A 24,964-nucleotide genomic window follows, 5' to 3' on the forward strand; every position below is an offset into this window, starting at 1 on the left:
AGGGACACAACATCTCAGTACTTGTGTATGTCTCCAACAGTATATTGGGGTGGATGTAATGTTAAGTAGATTTTTTTTGTGTACCCTAAGTAGAGTAAGTTTTTTTTTTTCCTGAGTGTCAGTTACCTATATATAGAAATACAGACTTTCAAAAGAGGGACATCAAAGGGAAATTCAAGATCTAAAATATGAAACTTCCATTTAGACAGATCAAACTGCTCTGTCAGAATATTTGCTGAATCCAAAAGTTTTAATCTCAAATGAGTATTCTTTACTGTAATCCTAAAACAGGTTGGAAACATCTATAAAAACCAAATGCTTCTCTAGTTAGCCTTGATAAAAATTTCAAATTACCAATATAATTCCAGTTCTCCATACCTCAAAGGTTCTTAACCTTGAATTACCTCAAAAGTTATTAATGTCTTGCGAATTTGCTAACTGACCAAGTCATTGAGCAGGGAGAAAACCTCTACTGTTGAGGATTAAGTGAAACATTTTGCATACGTTATTTAATTTTATTCGACTTTCAAAGGAAACTTTCTCAGCTTGGTACTGAGTTTGGTAAGAACTGGAACCAACTTCTTAATATTTATACTTTTGTTGGAAGTCTACTGTGTGGTAGCAACTGTATTTGATCCAATATGTGCCATCCCTTAGAATTATTCCATAAGCCAACACTATGAGATAAGTGTCATTTAAGTTATTTTTCTACACAGATATTATGCAAAGATATTAGGCAATTTATTCAGTCATATAGCTAGTAACCAGTAGATAAAGAATTTGAATCTAGATCTCACTGCTGCTAGCCCTGTTCTTCTCATTCTGTATAAAACCTACTTGTATTTTAACAGATAATTGACAGTAAATCATTATCTGCCTGTTATAGCATCCAATAGCAAATGTTAAAGCCTAATGCACTTTTACAAATAAAGAAGTATCTGTACCTGAATTCCTTCAGATTGAATTGAAAAGTGGGCATAAATAATTTACATAATATATGAGAAGCAAACGCTAAAGTCACAAGAACATATTGTTGATGCTATTAAGTGCCAGTGAGTCAGTTCCTACTCAAAGCTACCCTGTATAGGGTTTCCAAGGAGCAGACTGGTGAGTTAAAACTGCCAACATTGAGACTAGCAGTCTAGGGCTTATTCTAAAGCACGAGAACATACATAATAATTGCAATATATCTATATACACATACATGTAACAAGAAATATGTGTTCCATTGAGTCCAAAGCATATATTTAGTTGTTGATGTTTGGAGAAATGAGGAGATAAAAAATATTGCTTAACAATGTGTATCCTGCTTTAATGGAATTGTTTGGTGCTATGGTTGTCTCTTTCCAAACTAACTACATTTCCTGCCTATAGGAGAATGTTAAAATCTTATCTATAAGTTCATATCCATATCTGACTACAGCAAATACCATTTGTCATTAATTTATTTCATTACAAAAGTATAGCCTATTATAAAATGTAATTATCCTTTGTGAAAGATTTCAGCAATAACTTTCAATATGTATACCTTAACTTCAACATATACCTTAAAGGGGTGTTTTCCTACTGAATTAAAAGATAATTAAATATTAGAAAATATAACTTAGCCCAAAATTTCATTCTAACTACTTGTAACAAAGTGTATAAATTTAGACTTAGTTTTCCTTACTCTCTCATTTGTACTATTGAGCTTCACAGATATTAGGCAGTTAGTTTTTTGACAAAGAAAAAGTTTAAAATACTTGTGAAAAGATTTAACAAATACGTGCGAAAGCTGGACAGTGAATAAGGAAGACCGTGGAAGAACTGATGCTTTTGAGTTAGCGTGTTAGAGAAGAATATTGAAAGTGTCATGGGCTACCAAAAGAACCAATAGATCTATGTTGGAAGAAGTGCAGCCAGAGTTCTCCTTGGAGACCAACATGGCCAAACTTCGTCTCTCATACTTAGGACTTATTGTCCGGAGGGACAAGTCACTGGAGAAGGATATCATGTTTGGTAAGGTGGAGGGTCAGAGAAAAAGAGGAAGACCCCCAAGGAGATCAATTAGTCAAGTGGCAGCATCGATAGACTCAAGCATGTCAACAGTGGTGAGGTTGGCCCAGGATCGGGCAGTGTTTCGTTATGCTGTGCATAAGGTCACTGTGGGTCAGTACTGACTCAATGGCACCTAACAACAACAACAGCAACAAAGCTCAGAAAAAGTTATGTTTGACTTTGACTTTTAAAAATTCATTTATTCTAGCCATTTTTTCTTCAAAAACACTTTCTCTTTATCACTATATGATTTAACCTTGTGTTTAATCAGTTCGTCTTGTATATTTTCTATCCAGTATACTGGAGAAATATTACTAATAACTAATTTCTCTAGAAACAATAGTTGAATATGATTCTAACTATATTTTTCACTGAACTGTCTTTTATTTTGCAGACAAATTGTTTAAAATTTCATGCAATTATGTTGATACAGCTCTTCATTTAAGCAATAACTGTTTCTAAATCCCAAGACTTGAAGAGCATCATATTGTAGTGCCCAGCTCTATCGTTTGTTTACTGCTCTGGAAAACCAGTTTGTATTATGAGAAGGTAGTGTTGTGTTTGAATTTAAAAATCAAATCATAACCTATATAATGCTAGTCTAGTTAATTAATGTTGGGGAAAAATTCAGATCTCAGTCTGCCACTGTAGAAACAGCATAAATCTTTTTTATTTTTTTCTTTCCTCCTTGGGGAGATAAAACTGCTGAAGAAAGCAAGGGAATATTGTGTACTCATATATTCTGTAGTCCAATAGCTATTGTGTTTGAGTCTTTTAAAAACATTAAGCGTTGACTAAAGCTTACCCAAAGAAGGACAACCGTTAATATGCAATCTAACACTCCCCCAAATTAACAGTATTCTAGTGTATTTCTTTCTGGGTAAGTTATTATATGTTAGAGCTTTTGAATAAAATATATTTTTTAAAAGCCCTATTATTCAAACTCCAATAGAAACAGTAGACTTCATATTCTATTTTATGCCAGTGGTGTTGATGTGCTACTGTTTACAATATAATCAGAGTTCATGGGAAGAAGCAAAGTACAATTCAGTTACTATAGAAATGTTCCTGAACAAGTAAAATAAATGGAAATTAAAAGCCATTTCTAAAAAGTCTGAGAATTTCAGTGTCAATCATGCATTTCAGTTCTGTTTTTAATACAATATGGTGCATTAACTATCATATATTTTCTTAATTTATTAGAATTGTTTTTATTTTTTATGCTATACTGATAACCACAAAGTCAGCAGTTAAAACATCAGCCACTTGTTGGAAACCCTAGATAGGGTCCCTATATATGAGTCAAAACTGTTTCAACGGCACTTAACAACATATACGTTACATGTTTTTTTTTTCTTAAATTAAAAATTTAAGTCTTACTGTTTTCTTCTGACATAAAACATTCCACTGCTATGTACAAAGAATGAAACACTATGTGGTCCTGAACCATCCTCACGATTTTTGCAATATTTGAACCCATTGTTGCAGCCACTGTATTAGTCCATTTCTTTGAGTGAATTCCTCTTTTCTGCTGGTTCCCTACCAAGCATGATGTCCTTCTCCAGTATCTGATCCCTCCTGACAACATGCCCAAAGTACATGAGACAAAGTCTCACCATCCTCACTTCTAAAGAGCATTTTGTCTATACTTCTTTAAAGAGAGATTCATCTATTCTTCTGGTTGTTGTTGTTACGTGTCATTGAATTGGTACTGACTCATAGCGACTTGAGGCACAGCAGAATGAAACACTGCCCAATTCTGGGCCAGCCTCACTATTGTCACACTTGAGTCCATCTATGCTGCCACTTTGTCAATCCATCTCACTGGTGGTCTTCCTCTTTTTCACTGACCCTCCACCTTACCAAACATGATATCCTTCTCCAGTGACTGCTTCCTACTGACAATATGTCTGAAGTATGAGAGACGAAGTTTGGCCATCCTGGCCTACAAGGAGCACTCTGGCTGCACTTCTTCCAACACAGATCTGTTGGTTCTTTGGGCAGCCCATGGCACTTTCAATATTCTCCAACACCATAATTAAAAAGCATAAATTCTTCTACGGTCTTCTTTATTCACTGTCCAGCTTTTGCATGCATATGATGTTATTGAAAATACCATGGCTTGGGTCAGGTGCACCTTAATCCTCAAGCTGAGATCTTTCAATATTCTTTGCCAACACCATATTCAAAGGTGTCCGTTTTCTTTACGGTGTTCCTTGTTCATTATCCAGCTTTTGAATGCATAGGAGGTGACTGCAAATTCTAAGGCATAGGTTAGGCACACCACAGTCTTCAAGAAGTGATCTAACATTCTAGATATCTTTTGCAGCAGAGTTGCCAAGTGCAATATGTTGTTTGATTTCCCTGACTGCTGCTTCCAAGGGTGTTCATTGTGGTATACAGTTGTGAGAATGGTGCAGAATGCGGCAGTGTTTTCTTTCATTGTACATAGGGTTGCTGTGAGTCAGAACTAACTCAACAGCACCTAACAATAATAACATGTAAACTCTGCATTAATAAGGGATATAATTTTAGCTCACATAACTTTAGTGCAGACATTTAATAAGTGGCAGTATACAAAGGATAATTTTGTATGATAGGTTCTGAGATAGTATCAGTTCACATCTGCTGTGTACCATTACATATGCTGAATACAAGAAAATTATTTTTCATTCCTCTTAAGGTCTCATTAATGAATATATTTTTGAAGAAGCATAGTGTTTTTATCTAAACTGACAAAATAATTTTTAATATTTCATCATAATATTTGAAACATTTTATATTAAGTGCTCCTGCCATTTCTTAGTGTTTGTCCTCATTTCAAATCATTAATTTCTGATCCATTTGGCTATAATTTTATTTGAAATATTCTTCTGTACCATTAAGAAGGTTACATTAAAAAACAGACAGGGAAAAATTTCATGGAATAAAACATCAAGTGGAACACTAAGTAGTTCGTTTAGAGAAGATTCATTATAATAATAATAATCTACAAACAGTAACATGAATGAGATATGTAGATATTTACGAAGAACAAATGTTCTTGGTTATAAGATTACATACAACACAGTCTTTTGTAATAAGCTGATTGTAAATAAAGCCACTGGCTCAGCAGTAATTCTCTGGCGATTAGTGTACTGTGGCCATTTTTCCACCCACTCAGTCTTCTCTGTTACTCTTAATATACTAGAAACAATCATCCACCTACTCACCAGACACCGTCATGAATCTTCTACTTTTTATGGCATGTTAGTCTTTCTTGCACCATCTAATTTTATTATCTATTTATCAGCCTACACAGATCTTGTAGCCAACATTTTATCTTACCTTTACCATGTTTTCTAAATACTGATTATTTAGATATTACTGAATATATCTCTTTGTTTTGTCTCTTCCTTTTGTGTTTTCATGCTCTGGATCTTTAGTTCATACTCTATTTTCCCCACAGAACGTGCTGTGCTATGTAACCTTCTAGAAGAAATTAAAACAAATTGTTTGATTATTCAGCAAAGAGGGTTACTTAGTTTTGTGGCTCCTCAGGTTAAGTAGTCTTTAACATAATGTTGTTGTTAGTTGCCAATGAGTTGGTTCCATCCCATAGAAAACCTATATACCTATGTACAACAGCATGAAGCACTATCCAGTTCTGCACCATCCTCATAATTGTTGTAATGCTTGAGCCCATTTTTCCTGCCAGTGTGCACCTCCAGCTTGTTGGGGTCTTCTGCTCCTTCGCTCTTCCTCCACTCTACAAAGCATTTTGTACATCACTAGAAACTGGTCCCTCCTGATAATCAGTCCCAAATATGAGAAACAAAGTCTGGCCATCTCGAAATCTAAGGAGCATTTTGACTGTACTTCTTCCAATGCAGATATTTTGTTGTTCTGGAAGTCCATGGTCACTTTAATTTATTTCTCCAGCACCATAATTCAAATGCATCAATTTTATGGTCTTCCTTTTTCACTGTCCAGCTTTCACATTCATATGGAGCTATTGAAAATATCATGGCTTTGGTCAGGTTCACTGTAGTCCTCAAACAGACATTTTTGCTCTTAAACACTGTAAAGCGGTCTTGCGCAGCAGATTTATCTAATATAATACATCATTTGATTTCTTGACTTTTGCTTCCATGAGTGTTAATGGTGGATCCAAGCAAAATGAAATCATCGACACTTCAATCTTTTCTCCATTTATCATGGTGTTATTTATTGGTCCAGTGGTAAGGATTTTTATTTTCTTTACATTGCGATGCAACCCATACTGTATGCTGTGATCTTTGATCTTCTTCTGTAAGTATTTTAAGCCCTCTTCACTTTCAGCAAGCAAGTTGTATCATCTGCATATCGCAGGTTGTTAATGAGTTTTTGTTCAATCCTGATGCCATGTTCTTTTTCATGTAATCCAGCTTCTCATATGTTTGCTCATCATACAGATTGAATAGGTATGGTGAAATAATGCAACCAAGGTGCACAACTTTCCTGATTTTAAACCACATAGTGTCCTCTTGTTCTGCTCAAATGATTGCCTCTTGGTTTATATACAGTTTCCTCATGAGTACAATTAAGTATTTTATAATACTAATTCCTCACAATGTTATCTATGGCTTGTCATGACCCATACCTCTAAAGGCTTTTCATAGTCAATAAAGCATAGGTGAACATATTTCTTGTATTCTCTGCTTTCAATCAAGATCTGTCAGAGATCAGCAATTATATCCCTCATTCCGTGTCTCCATCCCAATCCTATTTGAACCTCTGGCTGCCACCTGTCATTGTCCTGTTGCAACCATTTTTAAATTCCCTTTAACAAAATTTTACTTGCATGTGCTATTAATGACACTGTCCAATGATTTCCACATGAGCACTTTGGAATGCTCACAAATATGGATTTCTTTCAAATTTCTTGTCACAGATGAGTAAGTGACTCCAGTGTTGCATCAGTTCGTTGAAAGATTTCAATTTGTATTTCATCAAATCCTGGTACCTTATTCTTTTTCAATGCCTTCAGTACCATTGGTTCTTGATCATATGCTACCTGTTGAAATGATTGAACATTAACCATTTATTTGGGACTACTTGTCATTTTTTAAAAACTCGGGGATCAATATTAGAGATGGGAAAATACTTGTTATTGTTGTTACATGTAGTCATGTTGGTTCCAATTCATACTGACCCTATGCATAAAAGAACGAAACACTGCACATTACTGACTGTGCCATCCTGACAATTGTTACATTTAAGCCCATTGCTGCTGCCACTATGTCACTCCATCTAATAGAGGGGCTTCATCTTTTTTGCTGACCTTCTACTTTACCAAGCATAATGCCCTTCTCCAGAAACTGATCCCTCCTGATCATATGTAGAAAGTATGAAAAACAAAGTCTCACCATCCTGGCTTCTAAGGAGCATTCTGACTGTACTTCTTTCAGTACAGATTTGTTTGTTCTGGCAGTTCATGGTACTTTTAGTATCATTCTGCAACACCGTAATTAAATGCATCAATTCTTCTCAGGTCTTCCTTATTCATTGTCCAATTTTCATCTGCATGTAAGACAATTGGAAATACCATGGCTTTCGTCAGGTTTGCTTTACTCCTCAAACTGATATAAAGATACTCTTGAAACACTGTAAAGAAGTTGTTGGATTTTTGTGGTAGATTTACCTAATGCAATATGTCATTTACTTTCTTGACTTCTGATTTCCTGAGTGTTGCGTTGCTTGTGGCTCCAAGTAAAGTGAAGTCTCTCACAACTATAATATTTATTCCATTTATCATGAAGTTATTTATTGTTTCAGTTGTGAGAACTTTTTTTTATACTGAGATGCTTATTCATACTGAATATTTTTAATCTTTTGTTCTTCATCGATAAGAATTTTAAGTCCTATTCACTTTCAGCAAGCAAGGTTGTATCATTTGCATATTACAGTTGAAGAGTCTTGCTCTGCATGTTCTTTTTCACATAATCCAGCTTCTCCAATTATTTGGATAGTATACAGATTGAATATATGTGGTAAAAGGATACACATTTCCTGATTTTAAACCGTTCTGTATCCCCCTTTTCTGTTCTAATAATTGCCTCTTGGTCTATGTACAGTTTCCTTATGATCACAGGTGTTTTGGAATACCATTCTTCACAATTATATCCAAAGTTTGTCATGGACCACACAGTTAAAAGATTTACATAGGCAATAAAGCACAAGTAATCATCTTTCTGATATTTTCTACTTTCAGGTAAGATCCATTTGACATCACCAATGATATCCTTCATTCCATATCCTTTTCTGTATCTGGCTTGAATTTCTGGCAGTTTCCTGTCAATGTACTCTTGCAACCATTGCTTGTTTGTCTGCTTTGTTAATTGCCTCAAGAAAAATTTTATTTGTATATGGTATCAATAATACTGTTTGATGATTTCTGCATTTTTGTGGGGTCATCTCCCTTTGGAATTGACATGAATATGAACCTCTTAGAATTGGTTTGTCAGGTAGCAGTCTTCTAAATTTCTTTTCATAGATGAGTGAATGCCTCCAGTGCTGTATCAGTTTGTTGAAATATTTCAATTTGTATTCCATCAATTCCAGAAGCCTTGTTATTGTCAATGACGTCAGTGCTGCTTGAACTTCTCTCTTAAGGACCATCAATTCTTGATCATATGCTTCCTGTTGAAATGGTAGAACATCCACCTTTTTTTTTTTTTTTTTAAACAGTGACTCTGTTTATTCTTTCAGTGTTTCTGCATCATTAATTATATTGCATAGAACCCTTCAATATTTCAAGTCAAGGCTGCACTTTATCTTCCTTCAGTTTTTTCAGCTTGAGACATGCTGAGAGGGATACTCCCTTTTGGTTTTCTACCTCCAGGTCGTTGAACATTTTATTATAATGCTTAGCTTGGTCTTCTCAAGCTGTCTTTTGAAATTTTGTGTTCAGCTCTTTTCTTGCCTCATTGCTTCTATTTACTTTAGTTGCTCTATGCTCAAGAGGAAGTTTTATGGTCTCTTCAGACATTAAGTTTTGTCTTTTTTTTTTCTTTCTTTCATGTCTTTCTTGTGACTTTTTTGCTTTTGTCCTGTATGATGTTCTTGATGTCACTCCACAGCTCTTCTGTTCTTTAGTTAATAGTTTCTAATGCATCAAATCTGTTCTTTAGAAACTCTCTAAATTCAGGTGAGATATATTCAGGGTCATGTTTTAGCTTTTGTGAATTTGCTTTCATTTTCTTCAGTCTCAGCCTGAACTTGCACATGAGCGATTGATGATCACTTCTACAGTCTTCCCCTGGCCTTGTTTCTCTGATGATATTGACCTTTTCAAAGTGGCTTCCCACAGATGGTGTTAATTTGATTCCTGTGTATTCTATCTGGTGATGCCTATGTGTATAGTCCCTTTTTATGCTATTTTTAAAAATGCATGTGTAATGAATAAGTCATTGGTCATATAAAATTCTATCATATGATCTTCAGCATTGTTTCTATCACCAAGGTCATTTTTTTTCCAACTAATGGCACTTCCTCTTTGTTTACAACTTTCACATTCCAATCACTAGTATTTGTTAATGCCTCTTGATTGTATGCTTGATCAATTTCATACTGAAGAACTTGGTAGCATATCTCCATATCATCATCACTGACTTTAGTAGTTCAGGTGTAAATTTGAATAATAGTGGTATTAACTGGTCTTCCTTGTAAGCATATGGATATTATCCTTTCACAGTCAGCATTGTTAATAAAGATAGATCTTTAAATGTTCTTTTTGACTATTAATACAATGCCATTCCTCTTGAAATTCTTGTTCTTGGCTTATTAAACCATAAGTTTTTCAGATTCAAAATGACCAGTACCAGTTCTTTTCAACTCACTAATGCCTAGGATATCAATCTTTATCAATTCTGTTTCGTTTTTTTCAATTATAATTTTCCTAGATGCATACATTGTTCATTCTATATTCCAACTATTAATGGATGCTTGCAGTGTTTCCACTTATTTTGAGTTTTATCTCTTCAACAAATGAAAGTCCCCCAAGCTTTACACAATTCATGTCACTATGGTCAACTGTACTTTGAGGAGGCAACTGTTATCTGCCATATTTTGAGTGCCTCCGAACTTGAGAGACTCATCTTCGGGCACTGTATCTGAAAATATTGTGCTGCTCTTCATAATGTTTTCATTCTTCTGCTATTCATAAGGTTTTCAGCGACTGCACATTCAGAAGTAGTGTGTCTCTCCTTCTTCCTAGTCTGTCTTAGTCTGGAGGCTCTGCTGAAACAAGTTTACCATGGGTGACCCTTCTGGTATTTAAAATACTGGTGGCATATAGGAAAATATAAGATCTATTAATTAGGATGAATTCTATTTATTCTACTTTTCCTCCCTGGAACTCACTAGGTTTTTTTTTGTTTTGTTTTGTTTTTTTTATCTTCCAGCTTCAGAATGGTTTAGTTTATAAGATACATTGGCAGTGGATTAGACAGTAAGATTTTTAAGTGCTGTATAGTTGATTCTGATTCATTGCCATCTGTATACGGTTTCCCAGGAGCAACCGGGTGGGTTTAACTGCTGACCTTGTGATTTGCAATCCAGTGCTGATTGTACAGGACCCCAACAGAAGTTCAAATAATAGGGTAGAGCTGTGTTTAAATATTTACTCTCTGCCTCTCTGTGTGGCCACTGTGATTTGACAGAGTCTGAAGTTTCTTCTCCTCTGCCCATTGCTCTTGTTAGGTGACTTTTCCCTGAGCTACTTCTCACAATGTTCTGCTAACAGACCTATGAAAAATAGTCAATCATTGGTTTCCTTATAAATGCTCTATTTATGTAAGTATTTCCTTTATTAAACTCTCTTCAGTTTTTATTTAGAATATATTCTTAGGTTCTTGCTGGAACCATGACTAATATAGAAGGGAAAATATTAAAGCAAGAAGAAACATTAATTTTTCAATATTTCAGGTGTAAGGGGATGAGAAAGTATATTTGTTGTAATGTCATTAAAAGTTTAGAACATGGGAAAGTCTTAAATTACCTTAACTTAATGAGGGAGAGATGGTTATATTTAGTTTCTTTGAATATGCTTGTTAATGCCCAAGTTTCAGGAGCCTAAACTCCTATACATAACTATAAAGTGTGATCACCTTGGCCTTAATGGAACACAGATTGTTCAGGAATTCTCTTTCATATAACATAACATTGAGTTCTTTATAAAACTAAATAATCAGAACAAAAGTTGGTAATTAAAATCAATAACAAAGTCCTCAATCAGTAATTTAATTTCATCATAAAATAATTACTGAATGTGGTGGCTGGAGTCTAGTCCAAAAATTTAAAACTCATTGCTAAAGCCTTTATTATCACTTTTGAAATGATAATAAATTACAGTGATTGCTGGGTATAAACTAATTCTAGGAACAGAAATAAGAGGAAAAATGAGTATCATTAGTCAAACTTCTAAGCACTAACCTACTCAGCGGAGGCCTCTTGTGGTGCTGTAGGATAAGCACTCGATCACAAGATCAGTTTGAACTGCAAGGTCAGTGGTTCAAACTCACCAGCTAGTTCCTCGGAAACCCTATACAGGGTCGCTGTGGGTCAGAAAGGAGCTCTTGTAACGTAGTGATTATGAGTTGGGCTTCTAATCTCAAGATCAGCAGTTCAAAACTACTGGCTATTCTGTGGGCAAAAGATGAGGCTTTCTGCTGCTATAAAGACTTACAGCTTCAAAAATCTTATATACGGTCACTGTGAGTAGGAACTGAATCCATGGCACACAACTACCACCAGCAGCATGGGTCGGAACTCATTAGACATCACTTTACAACAATAACAACAATCAGCATTTACTTTGAGTCTGTCAGTGTCCACATGTTGTGTCTTATCCATAACACTAAATTTGTTGTTGTTAAGTGCCTTTAAGTCAATTCCACCTCAGCAAGCTGTGTAGGATTTCTGAAGCTTTAAATCTTAGCAGGAGCAGAAAATTTAATCTTTCTCCCATGGAACAGCTGGCAACTTCAAACCACAGATCTTGTGGTTCACAGTCCAGTGCTTATCATATGGACTCATGAACTAAGAGATATAACTCAACAAAAGATGAATACTATATTATTGCTGCATTTTTGTTCTAAGTATTTAAACCAGATTAGCTTGAAATATAAAATTAGAGTGATATTATTCAGGAATACACTTGTTTAGCATGATCAATGCTATACAACAATGAATAATCAAGTGTATTGTATTAAAGTATTTATAGCTGTGAGGCAACAGTTAAGCAGAAACATTTTCTGGATTGTCACCTTTTCTATTTATTATAATTACTAAAAGACTTAGCAGGATGTCATTCAACTTGACTAAAAGCAAGACATTTCCTAAGAAAAGTATTTCTTTAAGTTTACTTTTTGCCAGGTATCAATGCCTTTCTTCTGATAGATATAATGTATCAAATACAAAATGGGAGCCAGTGCTTGGATGGAATGCCAGAAATTGTACAATACGTAATGTTAGTCTGCAGAATAGAGATCTAATTACTACAGTAAACACTGTTAAAATAGGCTTTATATATATAATGCCATTGCTGTTAAGTGCCATAGAGTCGGTTCTGACTCATAGTGACCTTGAATATGGTTTCCAAGGAATGTCTGGTGAATTTGAACTGCCAACCTTGAGATCGAGTGCTTATCCTAAGGTACCAATACATACCTGTTATTTTCATTAAACTCAACCACATCTCAATACTAGTAAGGCTGTTGAATATCCCTCTCTTACCATCATATTTTTAAGGAGCTCTGGTAGCGTAGTGGTTACGAATCGGGCTGCGAACCTTAAGGTCAGCGGTTGGAAACTACCAGCCGCTCCGCGGGAGAAAGATGAGGATTTCTACTCCCGTAAAGATTTACACCGTCGGAAACCCTGTACTGGGTCGCTATGGGTCGGAACCGACTCAATGGCACTTAACAACAACAACAACAACCATCATATTTTATGTTTATTTTTGTTGATTCCATTGACTATTAAATCACACTGAAGTTACATTGCATTTTCTTATTTTCTGTTGTCCTGCTTCATGTACAAATAAGCATACACGCACACACTCTGCCATGGATATGTAACCATGACATGCTGTTGTTGTTGTTAAGTGCTGTGGATTGACCCTGTGGAGTGACTCATAGTGATCTTGGATAGGATTTCTGAGGAGCAGCTAGTGAATTTGAACAGCCAACATTGTGATTCAAACCATCCTTGTGGTCCAGTGCATTTTCTCACAGTGCCAAACCATGCCATGGTAGAATAAAATAAATAATTAATAAAAATAGTTTTTTTTTGCCCCTCATTAAATGAAGGCAGATTCTTGTACTTGTTTCTCTCAGGGTGATATGTTAGAGTCAAAGTATACGATATTGTCACTCAAAACATTATTTCATTTAATCTCAGTGTGTTGAGTTCTATTCTATTATTAAAGCAGATCAGGTTGAGCTCTTCATATTTATATGGAAAAATGAACACAGCATTCATTTATTTGATCTTATCACTGTAGAAGTTAGTATATGGTTATTTCCCTCAGATTCACTTAAGCAGATAATCTGTCTATCAACTACTGCTAAAGAGATTTATATCCTAAAGAGGAGATGAAACCGGCAGTCTTAGGATCTCAATACCCTAAAAGTAATATGTAAAGGTTTTTGTTCATTTATTTGTTCATTGCTTTCTTTCATTTTGTTAGGTTTCAGTTGGCATTGCTTGTGGTATGAAGGGAACTTATCTCCTCTTAGAAGAGTAGCTTGTTGGTGACAGCCTGTTGTTGTTGTTAAGTACCATTGAGTCACTTCAGACTCAAAGTAACCCTGAATAGAGTTTCTTAGGAGTGGTTGGAGGGTTTGAACCTCTGACATTAGGTTAGCAGTCTAGTGCTTATCTTTCAGCTCCACACTAGGACCCCTGTTAGATATGACGCTACATTGCCCCCTAACACAAGTTGGTATTCTTATTTTGTTAATTTTCTCTAGAATAAATACACTGGTGATTTTATTTGATGCTGTTCAGAAAGTTAAGTGTATATGCCAAATGTGTAGGGCTTGCTGTTGTTTGTGGTTAAGTGCAGTTGAGTCGGTTCCAACTCATGGTGACCCTTTTACATGGTTTTCAGGAGTGGCTGGTGGGTTTGAACCACCAACATTCGGGTTAGCAGTACAGTTCTTACCCAGCAGCATCATACCAGGACTCCATGTAGGCCTAGAGTGAGATTATAAAGCTACTTGTTGTTGTTATTATTTTTAAGTGCTAATGAGTTGGTTCCAACTCACAGAGACCTTATATAGAATTTCTGAGGAGCCTCTGGTGAGTTTGAACCTCCGACCTTGTGGTTCAAACTTACCTTGTGGTCCAGTGTTTATTTTACAATGCTGCATCAGGACTCCTTAAAACTACTATGGCATTCAATGTCAATTTCAAATGAAGAATTTAATCAACAGATGGTAACTACAGGCAAAAAGGACTAATAGTCTTCACTTTGACCTGTGTGCACTCAAATAAGTACCATCATTTCTTTTGGAATAATTGTTCTCCTATTTCAGAAGAGTTCACCTTATATTTATGGTGATTATCTTCTGATAAAAGATTTCTGATGGGCAATCACTACAAACTTAGCAGTAATAATGTCATTCATTTCTTAAATTGTCGCAAGTCTGGAAATCATGTATAGTGCAATTATAATTAAGTAACAAAATAAACTGATGTTCCTAGAGCTTATGGAATGAGTCCTGTTGCTTTTTATACTTTATTAAGCTGTCTCTCTTAAAGGCAGTGCTAGTTTGGCCAAGTCGAGAGGCCGACTTTGATTTAAATGCAATCACTTTTCTTCATTTACTTCTTCCCCTGCTGGTTTGTTAAAGTTTCCTACAGTTGCTATATCTTAGTTTTCTTATCTGCTAAGTGAAGGCTACTTACTGAATAATGGATTGGAGAGTATAGATGAAATAAGATGTAAAATGTGGATATGTTGGAGAATTGTCAGCATTGAAATTATTGATATTTTAGATCTAATAAGTTTTTCTTTGGGGGAAAATTCACCCTACCCCTACTACACTGAGAAAAATTATCTCATGCCACTGAATATGCTTAATAAGTGTCAGCTAAAAGAGTTCTAGTATGGTGCTATGGATTACTGAGCTGCAGTGTAAAGCCAGTTTGAACCGCTAGGTTGGTGGCTCCAGCTCACCTGCTGTTCCTCAGAAACCCTATACAGGGTTGCTGTGGGTCAGAACCAATTCAATGGCACTTAACAACAACAAATAGGAGTCCTGGGCTACTGGTGTGGCCATGTAGGCTAATCCAAGCTTGGCTGTTCAGCCACTCCTTGGAAATCCTATATGGGGTCGTAATGGGTCACAACTGACTCCACAGCCTTAACTTCAACAACTACATAGAAGTCCTGGTGTGGTGCTGTAGGATAAGCACTGGACTTCTAACCAGAGGGTGATGGTTCAAACCCACTAGCTACTATATGGAAAACCTATACAGAATTGTTATGTCTCAACATCAACTCCACAGCACTTAAAAACAACAATAGTTACTGTGGCACTGTAGAATAAATTCTGGACAGCTAACCAAAAAGCCACATTCAAATCAATCAGCCACTCCTTTGAAATCCTACACAGAACTAACACAATGGAACTTAACAACAACAGCATACTTACTCTTGTTGTTGTTGTTGTTGTTTGGTGCCATCCAGTTGGTGTCGACTCATAGTGACCTTATGCACAGTAGAATGAAACACTGCCCGATCATGAGCCAACCTCACTACTGTTGCCATGCTTGAGTCCATCGTTGCTACTACTTGGCCAATCCATCTCATTGGTGGTCTACCTCTTTTTCACTGACCCTCCACCTTACCAAACATGATATCCTTCTCCAGTGACTGCTCCCTTCTGATAATATGTCCAAAGTATGAAAGATGAAATTTGGCCATCGTGGCTTTCAAGGAGCACACACTCTGGCTGCACTTCTTCCAAAGTGGATCTATTGGTTCTTTTGGCAGCCCAATGGCACTTAGAATATTCTCCTCCAACACCATAACTCAAAAACATCAATTCTTCTAAGGTCTCCCTTATTCACTGTCTAGCTTTCGCATGCATATGAGGTTACTGAAAATACTATGGCTTGGCTCAGGCACACTTTAATCCTCAAGCTGACGTCTTTGTTCTTCAACACTTTAAAAAGGTCTTGTGCAGCAGATTGCCTAATGCAATATGTCATTATATTTCTTGACTGCTGCTTCTGTGAGTGATGATAGTTGATCCAAGAAGAATGAAGTCCTTGACAACTTTAATCTTTTCACCATTGATAAGAATGTTGTTTATTGGTCCAGTGTTGAGGACTTTTGTTTTCTTTGCACTGAGATGTAATCCATACCGTAGGCTGTGATCTTTGATCTTCATCAGTAAATGTTTTAAGTCCTCTTCACTTTCAGTAGGCAAGGTTGTATCATCTGCATATCACAGGTTGTTAATGAGTCTTCCACCAATCTTGATGCCATGTTTTTCTTCATATAACCCAGCTTCTCAGATTAATTGTTCAGCATACAGGTTGAATAAGTATGGCGAAAGAATACAACCTTGTCGCACACCTTTCTTAATTTTAAACCAACCCGTGTTCCCATGTTCTTTTCAAACAACTGCCTCTTGGTCCAGGTACAGATTCCTCATGAGCACAATTAAGTGTTCCAGAATACTCATATTTCACAATGTTGTCCATAGCTTATCATGATCTACACAATTGAAAGCCTTTGCATAGTTAATAAAGCACAGGTAAACATCTTTCTGATATTCTCTGCTTTCAGTCAAGATCCATCAGCAATGATATCCCTTGTTCCACGGCCTCTTCTGAATCCAGCTTGAACCTCTGGAAGTTCTCTGTCAATGTATGCTTGCAACCATTTCTGTATTACCTTTAGTAAAACTTTACTCTCATGCGATATCAAAGCTATTTTCTGATGATTTCCACATTCCATTGGATCACCTCTCTTTGGAATGGTCACAAAATATGGATCTCTTCCAATCAGTCAGCCAGATAGTTGTCTTCCAAATTTCTTGACAGAGATAAGTGAGTGCCTCCTGTGCTACCTCACTTTCTTGAAAGATTTCAATTTTTATTCCATCAATTCCTGGTGCCTTTTTCTTTGCCAATGCCTTCTATGCACCCTTGACTTCTTCCTTCAGTTTTATTGGCTCTTGATCATATGCTACATCTTTAAATAGTTGAACATTAACCATTTCCTTTTGGGACAGTGACTCTGTGTATTCCTTCTATCTTATTTTGATGCTCTCTGCATCATTCAAATATTTGCCCAGAGAATCTTTCAATAATGAAAGTCAAGGCTTGATTTTTTTTTTCTTCAGTTTCCTCAGCTTGAGAAATGGTGGGCGTGTTCTTCCTTTTTGGTTTTCTGATTCCAGATCTTTGTACACTTTGTTTTAATATTTGGCTTTTGTTGTAATATTGGCTTCTCGAGCTGTCCTTTGAAATGTTCTGTTCAGCTCTTGTACCTCCTTATTTTTGCCATTTGCTTTAGCATTTCTACACTGGAGAGCAAGTTTCAGTGTCTCTTCTGACATTCGTTTCACCTTTTCCTTCTTTCTTGTCTTCTTAATGACTTTTTGCTTTCTTCTTGTATGATGTTCTGATATCATCCCATAAATCTTCTGATCTTCAGTCTTTAGTGTTTAATGTATCAAATCTGTTCTTCAGATGATCTCTAAATTGAGGTGGGACATATTCAAGGTCATATTTTGGCTCTCATGGACTTGTTTTCATGTTCTTCAGCTTCAGTTTGAATTTGCATATGAGCAATTGATGGTCTGTTCCACAGTCTGCCCCTGGCCTTGTTTTGACTGATGTTATGGAGCATTTCCATCGTCTCTTTCCACAGATGTAGTCAATTTGATTTCTATGTATTCCATCTGGTGAGGTCCATGTGTATAGTCATCTCTTATGCTGTCTAAAGAAGGTATTTGAAATGAACAAATCAATGATTTTGTAGAATTTATTTGTGTTCTCTAGCATCATTTCTTTCACCAAGGGAAAATTTTCCAACTTCTGATCCTTTTTCTTTGCTCCCAACTTTTACATTCCAATCACCAGTAATGATCAATACATCTTGATTGCATGTTTGATCAATTTCAGATTGAAGAAGTTGGTAGAATTTTTCTATTTCATTTCACTTGCTTTAGTTGTTGGTGCGTAAATTTGAATAATAGTAGTATTAACTGGCCTTCCCTGTAGGTGCATGGATATTATCCTATCACAGACAGCATTATACCTCATGACTGATCTGGATATGTTCTTTTTGACAATTAGTGCAACACCGTTCCTCTTTAATTTGTCATTCCCGGTGTAGTAAACCATGTGGTCATCAGATTCAAAATGGTCAATATCAGTCCATTTCAGCTCACTAATGCCTAAGATATTGGTGTTTATGCATTCAATTTCATTTTTGACAATTTCAAATTTTCCCAGATTCATACTTCATACATTCCATGTTCTGATTTTCAATGGATGTTTACAGCTGTTTCTCTTCATTTTGAGTTGTTCCCCATCAGCAAATGGAGGTCCTGTGGGTTTTTACTCTTAGGGTTATGGAATCAGAACTGAATCCATAGTAACAAGAAGAAAAACCCATCAATAACAATAGTAACTCCTGATTATTTAAAAACACAATGTTGCACTTTAAAATAATACTATGAAAATTCTTATAATAACAAGTTTTTTCTTGAGAGTTAAGTAAATCTTAGTAGATTGAATTTGTATGTTTGCTTGCTTGCTTTTTAAATGATCATTAACTTTTAAATCATTTAATGGTTCAATTTCTTCTTTTGAATAAGAAGAGATTTGAATTCAATATTTATGAATCTTTCAATATTTCTGTAAGTTAGTATTATGAAAATTTCCAACCTACACAAAGTTGAAAAAGTGCAAGAATGACTACCCTTCACAAAAATTCATTCAAATTTAACATTTTGCCAAAATGTTTTATGTTTCTGTAATGAAGCAGATATTGAGTAGGGTGGGAATACTTTGTTTAAATAGTTCAGTCACAATTTATTCTGGCATACTGTCTTGCTTTCATCCTTTTTTTCCCAGTGCATATGTTTACAGATAATTCAGTAGTAAGCACTTACATAAAAAGTGAACACACCTGATTTTTCTTAATTTATAACTTTCATTCCTATTTATTCTAAGGTGGGTTTCTGACTTCTTGTTCTTGTTGTTCAGTGCCATCTAGTCAATTCCAGCCCACAGTGACCCTGTATAGGGTTTCCAAGGACCAGCTGGTGAGCTTGAACTGCCAACCTTGCAGTTCAAATCAACTTTGCTGTCCAGCACATTAACCCACATCGCCCTACCAGGACATCTCAGTAGAGAACAGATTATTGATAAAAATTAATGGATTACATTGTTACCATTTTGAAGGACTCACATTTTATTTCTTGTAATTTCTGAGTTACACAAATTCTCTGATTATATTTGATCTACATGAGTAAGAAATAAATAAGTAGGTATAAAATAACTACTTCTAGTTTATAATATAGATTTGCCCAGCATTTTAAAAATATGACAACATACCTTTCTAAAAAGGATAAAACGTATTTTAAAAGTTACTGCTGGATGAAGAATATGACAAACATTAATTCTCAGCAATTAAAATCAAATTTATTAAAAAAGTAAATATTGCAAGAATTCAGTGCTTTTTTATAATTAATGAAAATTTTCTCAGAATTTATAAAAGTAGATCTGAAGATCAGTATTAAGATACATACCAGAATTTTTGTACAAATTAGGAAATTTCTGGTTTTTTTAAAATGTATTGGTTAATTCAAACTAGTGAGAAACTAGAAAGAAACCAAAACAATATATCAAAAGCTACTTAATCCCAAATTACTACACCTAATTTGCTTCATAGGATCCTAGAATGAAACTTTCACATTTGTGATGCTCAACTGATTGTTTATTTTACTACAGAGTCTTATGATGGAGGCATAGTTACAAAACAATCTTAATTTACAGCTAAACAGGTTCCAGTCTGGTAAACATACATATAATGCATCATTATCTTACACGCATATTTTCCTTTACCCTATCCTGGTCATCTTGAAAGTAAAAATAGCAATATAATCTCGGTAACTAAAGTAGTTTATGTATCCTCACAATTACTGCATATCTTTGGGTAGATCGTTCATTTCATCCTGTATAGATAACTTAGTGACTGGAAATGTGTGAGAAAGCAAAACAATAGCTTTTAGATTTATGGATTTAAGTTACAAACAACTGGATAAATAATCTATAAAGTCATGTTTCCATATATAATATGCCCATGTAATTGTGTGTACATACATGTAACAGCATGAATATATATAGCATGAATAGGTAACTAATGGGTGCGTGGGTTGCATAGTTTGCAATATATGAGTCAAGGTGTGACACTGTAAAGATAAGCCCTGGACTGCTAACCACAAGGTCAGTGGTTCAAACTTACTAGTCTCTCCTTGGAAATCCTATACACGGTCGCTCTGAGTCAGAACCAACTGGACAGCAGTTAACAACAACAACAAATAAATATATACACACAAAAATATATATATATATGTTGTTGTTAAGTGCCGTTGAGTCGGTTCCGACCCATAGTGACCCTGTACAGGGTTTCCGAGGGTGTAAATCCTTATGGGAGTAGAAAGCCTCATCTTTCTCTCACAGAGTAGCTGGTAGTTTCGAACTGCTGACCTTAAGGCTCGCAGCCCAATTCATAACCAGCTACCAGAGCTCCATATATATATATATATATATATATATAATATATTATATATATATGAAAAGTTTTGCTTCTAGAATTCCAATTCATCCATGAGCAAGTTTATTACAAGCAAATTATATTTAAACATGTTTCTACAACCAATGGATGGCTTCAGACAAGCTCTCTCAGTAATGCATTTGTTTCAGTCTCATTCACATGCTTTACCAAAAAATGTCCAAGCAAAAGAGTGGCTTCCAGGGAGATCTGCTAGGCTAATTAAATTCAAGGAAGAGAGGTCATATTAGAAGGTTATGGTGGCTATGTTTGGGGATCCCAAATGGTTAATCTTGATATATATTCTCAAAGGACAAAGGATGATCACATCAGCTGTGTACATATAAAAAAATCCACTGCCCTTCAGTCCATTTGTAATCCTATGGACACTATAGGACAGAATAGAACTGCTGCATATGTTCTTCGAGGTTGTGAACTTTACAGAAGTCGACAGCTTTACCTTTCCCACTAGTGAGGAATAGTATTCTGAATATTCTCCTAATCACCCATGATTTATAAGATCAGACAGACCTGATAGTTTGAACCCACCAGCTGCTCCATGGCAAGAAGATGAATAATTATTTTCTGTCCTTTGGGGTCACTATGAGTCAGAATAGACTAGGGGATTGTGGGTGGTGGCTCTGCGAGTTAGGCATTGACCTGATAACTGAAGAGTTGGTGGATCAAATCCACCAGCTGCTATAGGGGGAAAGATGAGGTTTTCTGCTCCTGTAATTATTTATATTTTCAGAAACACTGCGTATGGTTATTAAAAGTAGGAATGGTGGGTTTGAACAACCTACCTTATGGCTAGTAGTCTAATACTGATCCTCCAGTGCCACACCACTCCCATATACATTTATGAGTCCTGCTATGACACTATAAGATAAGCACTGGACCCCAAGGTGAGTTTGAACTACAAGGTCAGAGGTTCAAACTCACCAGCCACTCCTTGGAAACCCAATACAGGGTCTATATGAATCAGAAACTACTCGATGACAATATTTATCTCTATATATATTATTGTTGTTATGTGACATAGAATCAGTTCTGATATATATTGATATTGATATATACATATATATACAATGGCGTGCTGGTGTGGCACTGAAAGTTAATGTACTAGACAGCAAAGTCAATTTGAACTACAAGGTTGGTGGTTCAAACTCAACATCCACTCCTCAGAAACCCTATACAGGGTTACTATGAGTTGGAACTCACTCGACGACACTAACAAGAACAACAATATATTTATATTCATAAACACATATTTAATTTTTAAATGTTGGATGTTATTTGTTTCTAGTGAAACAGTCGGGAGTCATTACTTGTAAGCAGCATCTCATTCATTTTCCTCCTAGTGGTTGTTTGAACCAAATTGAATCTGAGCAAAGTGAATTCCTACACCCAATCCTGAATTCTCTTAACCGGTAATAAAGAACCTTGCTAGCCTGACAGGTTGTCACAGCAATTATTCACATGACGTTCTGTAGCGGCTGTCTCAGTCAGCCCATTCAGTATTGAATATTTTAACTGGCAGGCTTCCAAAGACTGAACATTAATCTTACCATCTCCTATTACAGTCCCTAATCAAGATATTCCAGGGGTGATTGCACTAACATTGTTTGAAGACTACGTCTACTGGACTGATGGGAAAACCAAGTCACTCAGCCGTGCCCATAAAACCTCAGGAGCAGACAAACTCTCACTGATTAACTCATGGCATGCCATCACAGATATCCAGGTGTATCATTCTTATAGACAACCTGATGGTAATTATTCTTTACATGATTTCCATAAATGCATCTGCATCTTTCAGTAACATTTCATTTTTTATTTCTTCAAACTTAGTGTAATTTTATATTTGAACAAGATTACCAGGCTTGAGAATGATTTAGAATCATTTTGAAGGATGAGTTCTGTTGATATCAAGTACTAATATGAAGGAATAGGATGATTACTTCAATGTTTGTAAAAAGAATTACTTATTTGTAGAAGCCATATTAATATAAAATTCCAATAAAGCAGTCAGTTAGAGAAGTGAAGAATGCATTCATGAAATAATTTTCTTATAAAAAAGGATAGAAGTCAAAGTTTCTGAGATGCATCATAGAACAAATTATATTTTAGTAGCTCTAGTACTAAAAAAATGAGAAATATATTAAGTTTGCTTAAGCATACATCGATTAGTAATGTATGATAAAAGTTTTATCATTTTCCTTAAAACACATATCTTGCCTACAAAGTAAAGTCACTATATTATTAATTTTAGATCATTGTTTCACTGTTTTATTTTGCATTGATATTTCTGAACATAAGTATGATATCATCCAAAAGACTTGTAGTCTGTTTATTTTGCTGAAAGCGAATTTGTTTCTCTGCTAAAAATGTTTGTGTTTATGTAAATGCATTCTTGAAAGTATTTAATTAAAATAAGTGCCACCGGACAATGAGTATTGTAGCAATATTGATTAATATAAATAAATTAATTAATATAATTTACAGTCTTGATGGTTTCTTGATTATAGTCATATTCAAATGTAAGTTATGAATCTTAAATGTCCATTCTCTAATCCCACAGTATATTATGGGTCTTACTTATCCTATTTGCTGTTGTTTTTGTTATTTCTTTCTCATTTGCAGTTGCCAAACATCTCTGCATGAAAAATAACGGAGGTTGCAGTCATCTGTGCCTTTTAGCCCCAGGAAAGACCCATACCTGTGCATGCCCTACCAACTTTTATCTTGCAGCTGATAATAGGACTTGCTTATCCAATTGCACTGCTAGCCAGGTGAGCGGAGTTCTGGAAATAATTTTATGGGATATATGAGTAAGTCATTAAAAATCACTTGTTTTATTAATCTCATTTTTGCTTAAGCCATTTATAAATATTTTTTGTTGTTGTTTAGTATAATATTGGATGTACAGTCCAGACATCATAGAAAGGGATAAGCAGTTTGATTCATATTACTTGAATGAGAAATTAGATATATTCTTACAAAGAATCACACAGAATGATGGTTCAAATCATGAATGGCATTGCAAAATTATTAGAGAATATTTTACCTAGTTCCAGAAGTCAAGATATCTGAGACATAGGATATGACAAAGGTCTATGTAGTTTAAGCAAACACTTCATAAATATTCTGCTCTTTGTGGTTTGTTCTTGAATGGTCCTGAAGTCAGTCTGTTGAAACCCAACATCAAGGACTTACTTATCCGAGTTGGTAGAGATGCTGTCTGTTTAAACCACTAGAGTGTGGTAAGTGAGTTTCAGTGGTCAACTAGAAGAAAACTATGACTACAGAATTCTTTGAACAATGGACGAACATCTCAAACACCAAGGAATAGTGTTTTTCAGACTATCATATGAGGAAAAGAATAGTATTTACTCAGTATCCCAAAAATCTGATGTTAGTTAAATGAAAACCTAAGTTAAACTAGAAATTATTATGTATGAATCCAAATTTTGTGCCAGTGGAAAAAAACAAACACCTAAATTATTAATAATTTTACAATACCAGTATTTTGGTTTGAATTTCTTTCCTTCAAAATTCATGTCTTTCCTGCAATTTCAAAATAAGATCTTATTTGGAAGTAGGATCTTTGTAGATGTAATCAAGAACATTCTGAAGTAGGGTGGGCCACAAATCCAACATGTTTGACATCCTAATAAGTATAGGAGAAGAGACAGACAGAAATACAAGATGGGAAAACTTCCTGTGGCATCAAAGGCAGAGATTGGAATGATGCATTTACAAGCCAAGGTAGGCTGTTCAAAAGAGTGTAACAATTGAATTTTCTAATGACTTATAACAAATAGGTATTAATTTGTTACAGCTGTCTTAAGAAACCAATAAAGCTATCATTAAGCTTTTCCATGAATTTAATAAAAGCAAAACAGAACAAGCACAAGTGTGGTACAAACATCTTTATTTTCAGCTATATTATCAGAAAAAAAGTGTACAAGTTTGTTTGTTTCATCTTAAAGAATGTTAGTGAGAGATAGTTAACGCAGTTCATTAGTTAGTATTACTATAAGTCATTTGGTTTATATAGCTATTTTAGCTTGGATTCTTTTCTGAATTTGTGGGAGAAAA

At 35.3% G+C, this 24,964-nt stretch overlaps 1 protein-coding gene across 1 annotated transcript in view; it reads left to right on the forward strand.

Moving 5' to 3' along the window:
- LRP1B (low density lipoprotein receptor-related protein 1B) overlaps window positions 1–24,964 on the forward strand; it is a 2,342,762-nt gene that overhangs the window by 2,011,142 nt on the left and 306,656 nt on the right. The window contains exons 61-62 of the mRNA XM_006834597.1: window positions 22,447–22,635; window positions 23,507–23,655. Coding sequence (XP_006834660.1) covers window positions 22,447–22,635; window positions 23,507–23,655 — 338 coding nt within the window. The remainder of the gene's footprint in view (window positions 1–22,446; window positions 22,636–23,506; window positions 23,656–24,964) is intronic.

This window comes from Chrysochloris asiatica, unplaced genomic scaffold (genome assembly GCF_000296735.1).
Source record: "Chrysochloris asiatica unplaced genomic scaffold, ChrAsi1.0 scaffold00012, whole genome shotgun sequence".
Classification (NCBI taxonomy): Eukaryota; Metazoa; Chordata; class Mammalia; order Afrosoricida; family Chrysochloridae; genus Chrysochloris; species Chrysochloris asiatica.